The sequence below is a fragment of the Mobula birostris genome, chromosome 25, assembly GCF_030028105.1.
Source record: "Mobula birostris isolate sMobBir1 chromosome 25, sMobBir1.hap1, whole genome shotgun sequence".
In the NCBI taxonomy this organism is placed as follows: domain Eukaryota; kingdom Metazoa; phylum Chordata; class Chondrichthyes; order Myliobatiformes; family Myliobatidae; genus Mobula; species Mobula birostris.
The window spans coordinates 39,794,307-39,812,070 of record NC_092394.1 but is presented as its reverse complement, the minus strand read 5'-3'; the positions used below and the strand labels follow the sequence as shown (position 1 = coordinate 39,812,070).

The following is a 17,764-nucleotide window of genomic DNA, read 5'->3' as shown; positions in this document are numbered from 1 at the left end:
TTCTGGAATGGTTCTGCATTACTGGAAAACTGCAAATGTCAATCCACTCTTCAAGAAGGGAAAGAGGGAGAAGAAAGGAAACCATAGGCCAGTTAGTCTGACCTCAGTGATTGGAAAGATGTTGGAGTTGATTATCAAGGATGAAGTCTCAGGGTACTTGGAGGCACATGATAAAGTAGGGAAATTCTTGCCTGACAAATCTGTTGCAATTCTTTGAAGAAATAACAAGCAAGATAGACAAAGGACACTCAAGTTCATGTTGTGTAGTTGGATTTTTTGGAAGGCCATTGACAAGGTGCCACACATGCGGCTGCTTCACAAGCTATGAGCCCATGGTATTACAGGAAAGCCTTTAGCATAATTAAAGTAGTGGCTGATTGGCAGGAAGCAAAGAGTAGGAGTAAAAGGAGCCTTTTCTGACTGCTTGCTGGTGACTAGTGGTCTTCCACATGGGTTTGTGTTCAGACTGATTCTTTTTGCGCTATACATCTTTGATTTGGATGACGGAATTGATGGCTTTGTTGCAAACTTTGCAGATGATATGAAGATAGGTGGAGGGACAGGTAGTTTTGAGGAGGTAGAGATGCTACAGAAGGACTTCCAACAGATTAGGAGAATGGGCAAAGTGGCAGATGAAAAACAGTGTTGGGAAGTGCATGGTCTTGTATTTTGGTTAAAGAAATGAAAGGGTTGACTATTTTCTAAATGAAGAGAAAATACAAAAACTGAGGTGCAAAGGGACCTGGGAGTCCTTATGCAGGATTCCTAAGAGTTACTTTGTAGATTCAGTCTGTGGTGATGAAGGCAAATAAAATGTTAGCATCATTTCAAGAGGACTAGAATAAAAAGCAAGCATATAATGTTGAGTCTTTATAAAGCACTGGTGAGGCTTCACTTGAAGTATTGTGAGCAGTTTTGGGCCCCTTATCTAAGGAAGGATGTGCTGAAACTGGAGCAGGTTCAAAGGAGGTTCACAAAAATGATTCCAAGGTTTAATGGCTTGTCATATGAAGAAGGTTTGATGGCTCTGGGCCTGTATTCACTGGAATTCTGAAGAATGAGGGGTGATCTAACTGAAACCCAACAAATGGTGAAAGGCCTTGATAGAGTGGACGTCAGGAGGATGTTTCCTATGGTGGGAGAGTCTAAGACCAGAGGACACAGCCTCAGAATAGAGAGGTGTCCTTTTAGAACGGAGATGATGAGGAATTTCTTTAGCCAGAGAGTGGTGAATCTGCAGAATTCTTTGCCACAGGCAACTGTGGAGGCCAAGTCTTTATGTTAATTTAAGGCAGAGGTCGAGAGATTCTTGATTGATCAGAATATGAAGGGATACGGGGAGAAGGCAGTAGATTGGGGCTGAGAGGAAATTTGGATTAGCCATGATGAAATGGCAGAGCAGACTCGATGGGCTAAACAGCCTAATACTGCTCCTACGAAGCAAGAACCTATCAACGTCTGCTTTAAATATCCTAATGAATTGGTCTCCACAGTTATTTGTGGTAAGGAATTCCAAAGATGCACCACACTCTGGATAGAGAAATTCCTCCTAATCTCTGTCCTACAGAGATGTCCTTCTATTCTGAGGCTGTGACCTCTGGCCCTAGACTTCCCCACTCTAAGAAGATAAGACGATGGCACATTCAATTGCAGTGGCTTCTACGAGATCAACCAAAGGTGATGGTCCTTTTTACTTTTTTTTTTACGATCGCAAGAATGCTGTACATTAAGTACTTGAGGTACTGCAGATCTACCTCATTGGCAAATAGCTCGTTGGCGGAGAAACCAAAGGATCTGGACTTGGTGCAAATCATGCTGCTGCCTGCGGTAGAGGCATTAGACGAGTTGGTGTACGAAGGAGGTGTGCAGTCTAGCGGCGAGTGATTGGCTTGATCGCTTCTCTTGTGATTGCAAGACCCTGTTAAGACATTGTTAACATGGAATGCTGCAAGTCCGAGTCACTAATTTATTAGCAGCTGGTGGGGGAGCTGTGTAGTCTGGGCTGTAGCAAGGACTAGGCCTCAAGCCACAGTGTTGCCTATTTACAGCCGTCCAGGACAGAGGCGTCAAAGTCAGTGCTGGATTCAGTGCTGCCCCCAGTGTTTGCTCAGCAGAAGACAAGCTATATTGTGTTCAACTGCAGACTCCTGCATCATTCATGGACTCAGGGTCTTGGACTATGTTTTTATGTTTGACTGTACTGTACTAGTATCTTTTATGTGCTTGCTGTCTGATATGCGCCTTGTGCTGTGTGACTGTTGGTACTGTGTTTTGCACCCTGGCCCTGTGTAAAGCTGTTTCGTTTGGCTATATTCACAGATATTCATGTGTGGTTGAATGACAATTAAAGCTGAACTTGAAATATACATCCACTCTGTCTATGCCTTTCACCATTCAAAAGGTTTCAGTGAGATTCCCCCTCATTCATCTAAACTCTGAGTAGAGGTCCAGAGCTATCAAACACTCCTTTACGTTAACCTTTTCATTCCTGGGATCATTCTCGTGGACATCCTCTGTACCCTCTCCAATGCCAGCACATCCTTTCCGGATAATGAGCCCAAAACTGCTCACAATATGCCAAGTATGGTCTGACCAATGCCTTATATAAGTCTCAGCATTACATCCTTGCTTTTATATTCTGGTCCTCTTGAAATAAATGTGAAAATTGCAATTGTCTTCCTTACCACCTGTCCCTCACCTATCTTCATATCACCTACAAACTTGGCCACAAAACCCATGAATTTTGACATACAACATGAAAAGAAGCAACCCCAACAGTGATCCCTGCAGAACACCACTAGTCACCAGAGGCCAACTAGAAAAGCTCCCTTTGTCACTACTATTTGCCTCCTGCAAGTCAGCCATTCTTCTATCCATGCTAGTATTGCTGCAGTAATACCATGGGTTCTCATCTTGTTTAGTAGCCTCATGTGCAGCACTTTGTCAAATACCTTCGGAAAATCCAAATACACAACATCCACTGACTCTCCTATGTCTGTCTCAAAGAATTCCAACAGATTAGTCAGCCAGCTTTTACCCTTAAGGAAACCATGCTGACTTCATCCTATTTTATCATGTGCCTCCAAGTACCCCAAAAGCTCATCTTTAATAATAGACTCCAACATCTTCCCAACCACTGAAGTCAGACAAACTAGCCTATAATTTCCTGTCTTTGCCTCCCTCCCTTTTTAAAGAGTGGAGTGACATTTGCAATTTTCCAGTCCTCGGGAACTATGCTAGAATCTAGTGATTCTTGAAAGATTACTACTAATACCTCTGCAATCTCTTCAGCTACCTCTATCAGAACCTTGGGGTGCAGATCCCTGGAGGATCAGAAGAATCTTGGGGTCCGAGTCCATAGGACACTCAAAGCTGCTGTGTAGGTTGACTATGTGGTTAAGAAGGCATATGGTGTATTTATCTTAATCAACCGTGGACTGAGTTTAAGAGCTGAGAGGTAATATTACAGCTACATAGGACCCCAGTCAGACCCACTTGGAGTACTGTGCTCAGTTCTGGTCACCTCCTACAGGAAGGATGTGGAAACTATAGAAAAGGTGCAGAGGAGATTTACAGGGATGTTACCTGGATTGGGGAGCATACCTTATGAGAATAGGTTTAGTGAATTTGGCCTTTTCTCCTTGGAGCAATGGAGAATGAGAGGTGACCTGATTGAGGTGTATAAGATGATGAGAGGCATTGATCGTGTGGAAAACAAAGGCTTTTTCCCAGGTCTGAAATGGCTAACATGAGAGGGCACAGTTTTAAGGTGCTTGTAAGTAGGTACAGAGGAGATGTCAGGGGTAAGTTGTTGTTGTTTTACACAGAGAGTGGTGAGTGCATGGAATGAGCTGCCAGAGCCAGTGGTGGAGGCAGATACAATAAGGTATTTTAAGAGTCTCTTGGATAGGTACATGGAGCTTAGAAAAATAGAGGGTTATGGGTAACCCTGAGTAATTTCTAAGGCAAGTATATGTTCGGTACAGCATAGCGGGCCGAAGGGCCTGTATTGTGTTGTACATTTTCTACGTTTTTATGTTTAGATCATCTGGTTCATGTGACATATCCGTCTTCCAACCTTTCAGTTTCCCAAGCACCTCCTCTTTAGTAAGGGCAACTACACATACTTCTATCCCTCTCTCAAACTTATGGCATAATGGTATCTTCAATCAGCAGTCCAGTACCCACTCTTCTAATAGCTGAAAAAACTTTTGGTATCCTCTTTTATATTATTGTCTAGTTTACCTTCATTTTTTGTTAGTTGCCTTGTTTTTTTTTTACAAAGCTTCCCAATCCACTAACTTCCCACAAACGTTTGCTTTATTATATGTCCTCTTTTGCTTTTATGCTGTCTGACTTCCCTTGTTAGGCATAGTTGCCTCATAGTCCCTTTCAAATATTTCTTCTTTGGGATGTATCTATACTGCACCTTCCAAAATGCTCCAGCAAACTCCAGCCTTGCTGTTCTACGGTCATCCTGCCAGTGTCCATTCTACTCAACTTTGGCCAGCTTCTCTCACATACCTCTATAATTCCATTTACTCCACTGTAACACTAATACATCATCTGATCTTAGCTTCTCAGAGAGATGCAACTTCACCTCAACAGAGAGGATAAATTCTAAAGCATGGTATGATTAGAGTTGGCCATTCAAGAATGAAGTTGGAAAACTATTCCACACAGTGAAGATGGCTCAAGTTGAAACTCTCTTATGGTAGCAATGGTGCTAGTTAACCGATTAAGATACCCAAAAGTTTCAGACATACATGGGGAACAATTATAAAAACAGAAAATGCTGGAAACACTCAATGAATACAGTTTACCTGCTCATTATAATAGAAAATGCTTGAATACTTTCCAATTTTCAGTATTTATATATTTTTTAAAGATTAATTTATTGGGAAAAGAGGTGCGTGTTGCCTTCAGGTAACGATGGGACAGGCTCAAGAAGCCCAATCTCTCTCCTATACATGGTCACGAAGATCATTTCTATAGAATGAAGGTTGCATGGTAAAACGACTGCCAGCGGTCTGAAGGAGAATTCAGGCCTGTGTGAAGGGGCTGCTGACTGCGACCAACTCCACGGCGAAAGTCCATGTGTCGGGACGCTGCCCGATAAATCAAACCCGCCCCCTAACCGCGCCCCCGCCGAGCTGCAGCAAGTCCCACCTGCCTGATCTTTTTTGTCGGCACAGAGACGCGGTTACCACGGAACCTGCAACGCAATACCCCTTTTTATTGGCCAGATTAAACGTCAGCCACATATATCCTACACGTCACATCCGGTGTCACTTTCCCTTGCTCCCGCCCATGCCCATCTCTTGCCTGAATGAGAAAAGTATTTATCGGAAACCTGCTCACCATTTTCGGACTTTCTCTATCGCGGCCATGACCTTTTTGATGTCATCTTTGGCTCGGCTGCGAGTCTCCGCTCTGACCGACCGGCCCGACATCTTTTCATCCGTTATCTTCTTCGTAAAAAAACTTTATTCGGGTTCCCGACAAGCGCGGTCCAATCCCACCCACGGCACAGCCATGCGCATGCGCCCGGCAACAGCCTGACGCAGATCGGGCACGTGGATGGCGGACGTCATCACGACCTTCCCGCAAGGTTATTTAAATATTATAAGCATTGAAAGGCGTGAAGCCTGGATTTATCCTTATACAATAACCGGTTACGTTTATAGGGCCTGTATTACATGGCTAATATGTACTTTGCACAAATAGAGAAATAGGTGATAATTAGAAAGTGGAGGCATTCAGAAAGTGATGGAAAACTTGGTCCGAAACTTTTTCTTTAACTCTTACCATCTTCCTGAAACTTGTTAATATACGCTAGAAAATGTGATTATGAGTATTTAAGAAATAACATCTCTGGCTAATAAATGATACACCTTAAGATAATTATCCAATTATTTTAACCTGTTTATTATAACTACCGCATAAAAATTTGCATTAGTTGCAAGTTGTAAACCAATCACAAACAAGAGAAAATCTGCAGATGCTGGAAGTCCAAGCAACACACACAAAATGTCGGAGGAACTCAGTAAGCCAGGCAGCATCTATGGAAAAGTGTACAGTCATGGCCCGAAACGTGGACTGTACGTACTCTTTTCCGTAGGATGCTGCCTGGCCTGCTGAGTTCCTCAGTATTTTGTATGTGTTACATGGATGGTTCTTTCAAAACAAAATCGTGGTTAATATTGTGATTGGTTTGGATTTCAAAGTGAAATATTTCTTAATGTAAAAGAAAAGAAGTTTGATGCTTCAATGGTCAGGTGATTGACCATAATCATTTTTGAAAAACATGCCATTATAACTTGAAAAAAATTACCATACTGGGCTCCGAGGTGACTGATGAACTACGCGGGACCCTCAGAATACCATAGATGGGGCAGAAGGTGGTACAGTAGTGCATCATTTAGCACTACTTTTTGATAACTCTTGTGATCTTAGATGCTAACTATGTGGAGCTTGCATGTTCTCCCGGTAACCAAGTGGAGAAGGTAGGGGAATAGGGATGACTGGAAGAATTGGATCAGCCCATGATCGAATGGCCAAGCAGACTTGATGGGCTGAATGGCCTACTTGCGCTCCTATATCTTATGGTCTTATGGAATTCCTCACACATCTGAAATACCTGCTTTAGTTTAGTTAGCTATTGTAGTGCTGCGCAATAGCTTTGCAGTGCCAGTGATCACTGATGGGGGTTGGATTCCCGCTGCTGCCTGTAAGGAGTTTGTACCTTCCTCCAGGTGCTGCGGTTTCCTGCCATATTCCAAAGATGAGTCGGTATGGGTTAGTGAGTTGTGGGCACGCCATGTTGGTGCCAGAAGTATGGCACACCTGAGGCTGCCCCCAGCTCAATCCTCAGTGATTCAATTTGATGCAAATAACGCATTCCATTGCCTGTTTCGATGTACATATGACAAAAAAAACTAATCTGTTTCTTTATTCTAAATTATCCCTTAGTGCAGATTAACGGCAAAAATAGTTTACGGGGAGTTGATGGACATGTGAGAGAATGAGACGTAGGAATGTCAGAAAAGGAGGTAATGGGGCAGTTGCCCTGGGAAACAGCATGAATTGCTAGGCGTGAGAGGTTTGATGGGGGAGTGGAATGCTAGAAATTGGTGACGTGCAAATTGGATGTCAAAGGACTCCAAGTCTCTTCAAGGAAAGATATACTCAGTCAGCCACTCAAACAACCCAACCATTCCTAGTCAATGAGAGAGAGACCTGGGCATTGGACACTTCTAACCTTCTACAATTGGCACCTATAGAGAGATTCTTGCTTCTCCACAATAAAACACCAAGGATGAATTGATGAGAAAACAAGGAGTTTGATTATTTTAATCTCAGGTCCATCCTAGACTGGAATTTATCAGCTTTCAAGTTGAAAACTACAAAAGCATCTGAAAGCCAAAACCCCAATAAAAATCCAGATGACGGTTGTATAAGCGCAAAATGATAACCAACACTTACCTGGATTTCTTAGCACTGTGAAAATTGTTTAAGGCTCAAGAGCCTTAATGTCCTCTCTGGTGAATGGAGGAGAGCTTTTCCATAATGGGACAGCAGTGAAAAAGTACATCAAAGATCTTCACGACTGAGACTCAGTCTTTAATACAAGTGTCCTAGCCCTCAACCCAGATCATACTGCAGTCTTCAGATTCAGATCAGATCATATTCATTTATTTATCACGCACATCAAAATGTACAGTGAAATGTGTCATTTGCGCTAACAACCGTCACAACCTCAGCGTGTGCTGGGGGCAGCCTTCAAGTGTCGCGACAAACTCTGGCGCCAACGTAGCATTCAATGCTCAGCAGAGCACAACAGAACAGAAAAGTACAAGCAACAAAGCAACAACAGCAAAAAAAAAACCTTTCCTCCTTCCCACACCTCCCCCACACCCACACACACAGATTGTTCTCCAACCCCAGGAAAGACCTCTGGGCCTCCAGTCTCCAAGCTTTGGCTTTGACTTCCAGGCTTCGGATCGATATCCAGACTAGCCAATGATGGGACTCTGAACACCAGGCTTGCTGACTCACTGCCCTCATGCTACCAGCTCAAGTGGACATCCGATCCCAGGACCCACCAACCTGGGGCAGCCTGAGATCCATGGATGTCCTTCGTCATTCATCCACATTGTTGGCTTTCAAGTATGGAGCAGAAGCCTGGACTCCAGACGTCCATCAGTCAGGGTCCAGAGAAGCTTCACGAGAACAGTCCCGGGAATGAAATGGTTAATGTATGAGGAGTGTTTGATGGCTCTGGCCCTGTATTCACTGGTGTTTAGAAGAATAAGGGGAGGATCCCGCTGAAACCTATTGGAAAGGCCTAGAGTAGACGTAGAATAGATGATTCGATAGTGGGGTAGTCTAGGATCAGAGGGCACAGCTTCAGAATACAAGGACATTCCTTTAGAACAGAGATGAAGAGGATTTTTTTTAGCTAGATGGTGGTGAATGTGTGAGATTCATTGCCACAGACAGTGGTGGAGGTCAAGTCATCGGGTATATTTAAAGCTGCGGTTGATAGGTCCTTGACTAATAAGGGTGTCAAAGGTTGTGGGAACAAGGCAGGAGAATGGTGTTGAGGGGGATAATAAAGCTGCCAAACTTGATAGACTGAATGCCCTAAATTTGCTGCTATGTCTTATGATCTTATAGTCTTATCATCCTTCATCCCATGTCCAGATCGCTGGTTGTCAAGCTTGGAGTGGAGGTCTAGACACCAGATGTCCATCTGTCTCAAATGTAAACAGAGGCCTAGACTCTGGTCTAAACTGTAACTCCTCCACATCCCTGTCCCTAAACCCTAATCTAATCTATAACTCTTCCAAATCCCTGTCGTTAAAACCATTGTCACCAATTTAATAAACTAAGTGTTTGGCACGACCTTGATGGAGACTGCATCTTACTGCACCCTAACAGTTCGGGAGGCAAAACAACAAGGACTCTATGCCAGACCAGACACAATCCCCTGCTTTAGTACGGCTTCAAGGGGTGGTGTAGTAGCGTAGCGGTTAGCGCAGGTGCTGATAATCAGAGATTGGGGTTTGATTCCCACCAGTGTCTGCAAGGGGTTTGTACTGGCTGAGTTTCCCCCGGGTGCCCTGGTTTCCTGCCCCCACTTTCCAAAGATGCACGTGTTAAGGTTAGTGAGTGGAAGCTATGTTATGTTGGCGACGGAAGTGTGACGACAAGGACGGGCAGCTCCCCAGCACAATTCTTGATGCAAAACCACGCATTCATTGTGTACTTGAATGTTTCAATACACATGTGCCAAATAAAAGCTAATCTTAAATCTTCATTTTCCTGATTGTGGTACTGCACCTCACAATATTAAGTGAAAGTTTAAAAAAACTGCATGTGCTGGAACTCTTAAACAACAACAGAAAATGCTGGAAACATTCAGCAAGCCAGGCAGTGTCCGTGAGAAGTGAAATGAATTTAATGTTTCAAATTGAAGAGCCTACATCCGATTTGAGAATTGCTCCTTGAAGTTGAGTTGTTAATCAGGTCGTATGGGCGGCACTGACACCTTACTGCGCATTCTTATTGGTCAACAGCTTTAATACGTATATCTGAATCACTAATCAATGATTGGTGAAACGGATGTCAATCACTATTAGGCCCCACCTTCCTGGTGTGGGAAGATGGCGTTTATGTGTGCCGGTCAAAGTGTGATACTGCACCGTGGCCGGGATGCTGGGGACTGGACAAGGAGATTTATGGTTGGCGGCGGCCGAAGAAACAACTCGGGTTCCACGAAGGCTGATGTTCGGCAGGGGCTGGTTGGCCGTTCGGAGACCAGTGGCCGGAGAGGGCCGCCGGATGCGCGCCGTGTGGGGGACGCGCCTTGGCCCTGCTCACCGGCACCGGGGCATGGTGCCCCGAACAGAGCCGTTGCCGTGGGGTCGGAGCCGCGGCTGCCACTGCTCCCTGTAAGAAGCAGTGCCAGGTGGGGAGCAGCCAAATTTGGAGGCCGTGCAGTGGGACGCATCTCCCAAATCCTTGCTGTGTTGCCCTTCTACAGCCCGGTGGCAAAACCTGTGAGTCTTTCCCCAGCAGAGACACTTGGCAAAAAGCACCTATCGTTGAAGCCTAGTGAAATGGGTGGGTGTGCTCCTTGTGCTTGGGCTTTCAGTGACACATACACGTTTAAAGGGTTTCCCAGCCGTGGAAATGGTTGGTGCTGGCATCCTTTGTTTTTTCGAGGGGTGATTGAGAGCTACCACAGTGGGCTTTGGATCCGGACATTTCAACGGTTAATCAACTCAAAGACCTATGCATTGCTTCAGGACAGTAGCAGATATCGTTATCATTATTATTCTAGCATGAAAGCACTACAACAATGCAGAATGTATGGCTACTATAACGGTGACGAGAATTATTTTGGTAAAAATAATGCTGTCCTATTTCCACGAGGGAGCAAGACAGTATACTATGATATTTTGAAAGTCTCTCCCAATGCCACACATAGTCAGATCAAGTCTGCTTACTACAAGCAATCATTCATTTACCACCCAGACCGAAATGCAGGTAGTGAGGAGGCAGCACTGAGGTTTACGCAAATCAGTGAGGCGTATTCTGTGCTGGGCAGTGTGAGTCTAAGGAAAAAGTATGACAGAGGAATTCTGACTCCTGCAGATCTGCATGTTGGTAAGAAACCTTCAAGCAAAGTTCATGTCTCAAAAGTAAAACAAACTCAGTTTGGAAGTTCAGAAGATAATTTAAATGATGGGAAATCAAAGTTCAATTTTGATGAGTTCTACAGGGCTCACTATGGAAAACAACTGGAGATGGAGCAGTTACTGCGGCGGAGAAGGATGCAGCTTCTTAAAAGCAGGGACAGTCTTGAGAAAAGATTGAATCTTCAAAGGCTAGTAGAGATGTCAGTGATAGCTATGCTTATTGCAGGACTTTTTATCTTGTGCAATTTAAAATAAAAGTAAATTATCAAGCTTCTTCGGGAACTTGACATTCAGGGTACGTGTATTGTCACGATAGCCACAACTTGTAAGATCCATGCATGGTTGCAGTAGTTGTTGCATTCTTATTATAACAGCAAGATGTTTTACTGCTACAATCATGTGTCTTGAGGGACAAAACAACTGCAAATCGTGAAAAGAAGCTAGTGCACAGAGCAGGCTGGGCAATGTCTGTAAAATGGAAAGGAACTGTCCTGAACTCTTTCATCTACTGTTCTCTTTATAGATTGAGACAACCCTCCCATGTACTTACAAAGAAAAGTTATAATCAAGGTACATACAAGTCACCATATACAACCCTGAGATTTGTTCTCTTGCTGGCATACTCACATAATAGAATCAATGAAAGATTGTAACCAACAGGACAGGCAAGCAACCAATGTGCAAATGACAACAAACTGCAAATACAAAAAAAATTAAGCAATAAATATTGAGAACATAAGATGAAGAGTCTTTGAAAGTGAGTCCATAGTTTGTGGGAGCAGCTCAGTGGTGGGGTGAGTGAAGCTGGCCCCTTGTTTCAAGTCAGGTGGTTGAAGGGTAATAACAGTTGCTGAACCTGGTGGTGTGGGTCTTGAGACTCCTGCACCTTCTGATGGCAGCAGCGAAAAGCGAGCATGGCTTGGTTGGTGGGGTTCCCTGATGATGGATGCTGCTTTGCTGTGACAGTGCTCCATGTACAAACGTAGATGTGCTCAATGGTGGGAAGGCTTTACTCATGATGGATTGGGCTATATTCACTACTTCTTGTAGGATTTTCCATTCAAGGGTATTGGTGTTTCCATACAGGCCACGATGTCTTTGTGATAATTTATAAACATTTCTACCTTGTTTCTTTTAATATAGGTTTTTGTGTGTTTGTTTCATTTAGATGCAGTTTTAAAATAGGTGTCACTACAATGCAGACATACCTAACAATGGATTCCAAAAAGACTTAAAACAACATTTATTTTGTATCATCCAGTTTATTGCTTAAAAAGATCAGGCTTAGGGTGTATTTTACACTACATCTAAAAGAACAGTGCAAAGCAATTTGTTCTTTTCATGGAAATTTGCAATAAGATCGTTTATTTAGAACTATTTATTCATTTCTCTCAGGAGCCAGTTAGGATCCTGATTCTGGATTTTAGCCCCATTACAAATGCAATGTGGTTGCAGTTTCAGTTAACTTTCTCCCCTTACAGAATGTCTGAAATCCTAATGCTCCAAATCACCTACAATCCCTGCACTAGCTGACATTGGCTTCTAGTTTGGCAATTGGTTTCTTGAAATCATGAAGAAATCTTCAGAGTCTTACACTTCCCCAAAACTTCCATCTATTCCAGCCTTAATACCCTGAAGTGTCTGCAGTCTCCCTTATTTACCCATATGCATTCTCAGTTAGATGCCCATACCGTCAATTCACTGGGCTCTAAGGTCTGAAATTCCCTCCCAAATCTGTTGATCTTCAAAAGCTACCTCACCGAGATTTTATTTGCTTGCCTGAAGTGTGATTTGATGCTTAATTTTATTTGACCTCCTTGGGACCTTTCACTATATCATAGGTGTGATTTGTCAATGAAACATTAACTGTGAGGTTCCAAGTATATTTTTGCATTTTTCCTGATGCAGTTACTGTATATTTGAAACTTCAGTGTTAGGATATGCTGCATTAGGAAGGTAGAAAATTTTGACATGTACGTAACAATAATTATTGATTGTGATGCAGTGACTGAACCTTCAGAGGCCATTTAGCATATAAATTAAATATTAAGTCACACGTCGTCTGCCCGAGATCTATTTTGCCTGCATTTTTTTTGTACATTACTTCTATCCTTGACAACATAAATGATCAGCCTCAGTCTTGAGATTTTCAGTTGTCTTAACAGGTCCAATTTTATTGGGAAAAGGAGTTATCCATTTCAAGTACTTCCTTAATTTTCCTAAATGGCTAAGCTTTATTTTTTTAAAGTTGTATACTCTTTTCTGAAATAGTTTATATCTAGCTTGTAAATTTTTTTTGTTACTTGAAATTCTTCATATTATCCTCCCACTTTTAATGAAAGAATTGACATGATAATTGAATTTATGGTTTATCCCTTGCACAGTTTTCATTACTTTTAATTACTGTTGTCCAAAGCTGAATGCAGCACTCTAGAGAAGCTCTGTTGAGCAAAACATAATTTGCTCACTTTTGTTTCTCGATTCTCCATATATAAAGTGCAACATTCCAACATCTTGCGAACAGTGACCATAAAACAATCATTAGATACAAGATTCAGCACACAGAAATCTGAGTGAAGACTGATGCGTCCTCACAGGCTTGTTCCAAACCTCTACACTTTCTATTGCTTATCTTTGTAATCTTTCCTAGCCCTGAAATATCTATCTACTGCAGTAGATATTTGCAGTACCTGTACTCCAACTCTGTCCATTTTCTCATTTATAATTTTAATCACACAACCACTGAAGGCCGTAGCTACAGCTAGTCAGACCACTAACAAACTCACCAAAATTCCCCATCTCTTTTTCTTTAAAATGCACCACAGAGTGCATCACTGACCATGACTTTTGTATTAGCATGGATCTTTCTATGACTAGATAGCATACTTTTATTGGGTAATCCTTTTGTTAACTGTCACAGAATGCTTTACTACATTAGTGGTTCTGTGTTAAGTTTAAAATATATATTTAAAGTTAGAAGGACAAAAAGTGGATTTATGCATGAAGATTGTCACTTTTCAGCTTAAAATCCTCTCAAATTCATTACCTGAGTTCTAGTGTAGAACACCTAAATGACTTCAAGTACAGATGAAATCCACTCTAGTTAGAATTAATGCATTTGGGAGAAGAGGAAAACCCATTGGATGGTTTTAAAAAAAGCAATGCTTAACTATTTGCTGTAGAGTGCAGGGTCAGATTGGCTATGACAAGGAAACTTTGGAGTGGTAGCGATGGATGAAACAGAAATGAGGAAGATCCTACAGGGTACAGGATTTTGTTTTGGTCAGAAAAATGCTAAAACCAACAATAGGTTCTGGCAAAAATTTTATCTTTGGGTCCTACCAATGTTTCTAGATTCTTAGGTTGTTTCATCCCTAACACTAGTCTACCCACAGGATCTACATTCTACGATGATCCATCCAGCTATTCTTTCCTGTCAAGGATGTGGTTTCCAGATAATTTGCCATGTAAGAATAAGGTAGTTGTTACTGCATATACACATAAACCTTAATTCTCTGTAAATCTGAAGTCATCCAAAATTCTGCTTCTCAACTCTAAGGTCTCAACCTCCTTTTTCATTCATCACCTTTGTGCTTGCTGGTCGTCATTGGTCCCAATAAATTAACAATTTCATTCTTATTCTCAGGCATCTCTTTTGCTAATCCTTCCTTGCCATTGTAATTTTCTGTACTTTTTGCAGTGCTCCAACTCTAGCCCTTCATCACTCTTGAATTTAATTAATCCACAGTTGATGAGTGCACCTTCAGCTACCAACTATAGAGCCTAGAATTCACTACTTAAAGTTTATTCCTGAACGTATGCACTTTCAACACACTCAAATTTTACCTGTGTGATCTTTCTTTTGGTCATCTGTTTTAATGTTTCTTCATGATTCAATGTCATTTTATATAACAAGATTGCCATGAAGTACCCTGGGAGGTTTTGCTATGTAAAGTTGCCTTGGTGAAGAGCAAGTTGTATACTTGTACTTTGGAGGTCCGCTTGCCAGAAAATTTTATTTTTCTGAGGCTGTTACCTGATTAATGGATAAATCCCAAATCAGAATTATGATTCATTGTGTCAGCAAAATAAAATTTTACCAGATTAATGGAAATATGGATTCATCTCTTACATGCAATCTTCAACTGTATGTTTTCATCTATCCAGCTTAAAGTTCAGATATTGATATAAAAGAAATTATACTCTTCCCCTGGGGTATAGTTAATTTGCATTACAATGTAAAGTTGAAGGTGGAGAGCATGCTTCTGGGACGTGGCTAGCAATTTTTCCTACAAAGAACATTTTTGAAATTGTTGTTATTATTAATCCTCAAACTCCATGTGGAATTTGCTAGCACCACTTACTCCCCACCAAAGTTAAGCTGGTGTTTCTGAAAGCAGCATTGAACAAAAGGTCTATTACATGCAATAGTTGCAGCTTTCTCTCGTGAGCAATAGTTAATAGAAACTTTATGACCAAACATAATTAGTTATGACAGACACTACATGAATTAATTGCTGCGTTATATTCTTTAGAAAATAGTTTCTTGACTTTTACTGACAAATTAGAATGTGTTCCATCACCTGAGTAAGTGGAGCTACAAATGTGCAGCCGTTACGTTGTGGAACAGTGTTCTGTGCTTTAGAATATTATTAATACAATTACACTAATCTATACATTACACAACAGTATATATTTATACTAAATTATCTAAGATGTTATGCAATTTGATTCAAATTCCTATGCAAGAATATGCCTTGAGTGAGTGTGGAAGCCTCTACTATGACTTTCTATTTATATGCATCCTTACATTGCTGATGGGAGTACTTGAAGATATGAAAATATAAAATAAATTTTATTTTTTTAACATGCTGATAGTTCTGAATTATCTGGTAGGAGTCTTTAGGGTATAAGGTACTATACGTGGTATTGCTGAAAATTGGTGCCATGCATTTGGTGATATTACTGGGTTATGCCACTATGATGTTGATCGTACTGTAGGAACACAATGTCTTATGTCGCATAAACCTGTTCATCTCCAACAGGTAACATCTGTCAACAGGTTAACAGGTGTCAAGTAACATCTTCCCTCCTCCCCTCCCGCCCCCCCCCCCCACAAATTGAGGTCCAGTTGTAAAGACAGCTCACTTTTAAAATTTTTAATGATTTGTTACAAATTATCATTGGTTTTCAACTTTTTTATGCTTGGTCATACAATGCTCCAAGTTCTCTTCAAAGCTAATTTATTATCAAAGTACACAGATGTCACCTTTACAGCCCTGAGATTACGGATCATCACAGTAAATACAAGAAACAGTAGTGTCAATGAAAGACTACACTCAACAGAGCAGGCAACAACCAATGTGCAAAAAAAAAACTCTGCAAATACAAAAAATAATAAATAAGCAATAACTATGGAGAACATGAGGTGAAGGGTCATTGAAAGTGAGTTCATACATTGTCAGAACAGTTCAGTGGTGGGGAAAGTGAAGATGAGTGAGTTTATGCCCTCTGGTTCAGGAGCCTAATGGTTGAGAGGTTCCTGGAGGTGTGAGTTCTGAGGCTCCTGTACCACCTTCCTGATGGCAGCAGTGAGAAGAGTGCATAGCCTGGGTGGTGGGGGTCTTTAGTGATGGATGCTACTTTGTTACGACAATGCTCCGTATACATGTTCTCAATGGTGGAAGGGCTTTACCCATGATGCACTGGGCTGTATTTTTGTTGGACTTTCAGTTCAAGGGCATTGGTGTTTCCATACCAGGTTTTGATGCAACCAGTCAATATACTCTCCACCACACATCGACAGAATTTTATCAAAGTTTTAGATGACATGCTGAATCTTTGCAAACTTATAAGAAAGTAGAGGTGCTGCCATACTTTTTTGATAAAGTAACTTTTGGATCCAGGACAGATCCTTTGAAATGATAACACCAAATAATTTAAAGTTATTGACTCTCTCCACCTCTGATCCCCTGATGAGGACTGGCTCATGGACCTCCAGTTTCCATCTCCTGAAGTCAGTAATCATGGCCTTGGTCTCGCTGACATTGAGTGAGAGGGTAGCACCACTCAGCCAGGCTTTCAATATCCCTCCCATATACAGATTCATCACCACCTTTGATTCTGCCTATGATGGTGGTGATGTCAACAAACTTGAATATGGTGTTGGAGCTGTGCTAAGCCTCCCAGTCAGGAGGCTTAAGTATATAGCCTTGTGGTGCGCCTGTGCTGAGGAAGATTGTGGCGGATACGTTGTTGCCAGTTTGAGCTGACTAGGGTCTGCAGGAGAGTAAATTGAGGAATTAATTGCACCAAGAGGTATAGAGCCGGGGTTGAAGCTTATGACAGCTGGGGCTGTCTACAAGAAGGGTCAGAGCAGTCTCTATTTCCTGAGGACACTGAGGTCCTTTAACGTCTGCCGGATGATACTGAGGATGTTCTATGAGTCTGAGGTGGCCAGTGCGATCATGTTTGCTGTTGTGTGCTGGGGCAGCAGGCTGAGGGTAGCAGACACCAACAGAATCAACAAACTCATTCGTAAGGCCAGTGATGTTGTGGGGATGGAACTGGACTCTGACGGTGGTGTCTGAAAAGGGGATGCTGTCCAAGTTGCATGCCATCTTGGACAAAAATGTACTGGTTGGGCACAGGAGTACATTCAGCTAGAGACTCAATCCACCGAGATGCAACACAGAGCATCATAGGAAGTCATTCCTGCCTGTGGCCATCAAACTTTACAACTCCTCCCTTGTAGGTTCAGACACCCTGAGCCAATAGGCTGGTCCTGGACTTATTTCCTGGCATAATTTATGTATTACTATTTAACTATTTATGGTTTTATTACTATTTAATTGTTTATGGTGCAACTGTAACGAAAACCAATTTTCCCCCGGGATCAATAAAGTATGACTATGATTATGACTATTGATAAGATTTGAGGGGATGAAAGTATTGAATACTGTACTGTAGTCAATGAAAGACATCCTGATGTATGCATCTTCACTGTCCAATGTTCCAGGATTGAACAAAGAGCCAACGAGATAGCATCTGCTGTTAAC

At 41.9% G+C, this 17,764-nt stretch overlaps 2 protein-coding genes across 4 annotated transcripts in view; one reads left to right on the top strand and one right to left on the bottom strand.

Moving 5' to 3' along the window:
• LOC140187632 (B-cell CLL/lymphoma 7 protein family member B-like) overlaps positions 1-5,543 on the bottom strand; it is a 37,900-nt gene extending 32,357 nt beyond the window's left edge. For all 3 annotated transcript variants that reach the window (XM_072243152.1, XM_072243153.1, XM_072243154.1), the window contains exon 1: positions 5,362-5,543. In XM_072243152.1, the coding sequence (XP_072099253.1) occupies positions 5,362-5,453 (92 nt within the window). In that variant the 5' untranslated portion in view covers positions 5,454-5,543. The remainder of the gene's footprint in view (positions 1-5,361) is intronic.
• A 4,111-nt stretch (positions 5,544-9,654) lies between these two features.
• LOC140187705 (uncharacterized) lies at positions 9,655-15,524 on the top strand. Its single transcript, XM_072243263.1, has one exon. The coding sequence runs from the start codon at positions 9,669-9,671 to the stop codon at positions 10,959-10,961; it is 1,293 nt and encodes a 430-aa protein (XP_072099364.1). The 5' UTR covers positions 9,655-9,668; the 3' UTR covers positions 10,962-15,524.
• Positions 15,525-17,764: the final 2,240 nt, after the last annotated feature.

Bases quoted from the DNA above. Each gene is read 5' to 3' on its own strand.
- LOC140187705 (XM_072243263.1), top strand. From the start codon at position 9,669: ATGGCGTTTATGTGTGCCGGTCAAAGTGTGATACTGCACCGTGGCCGG.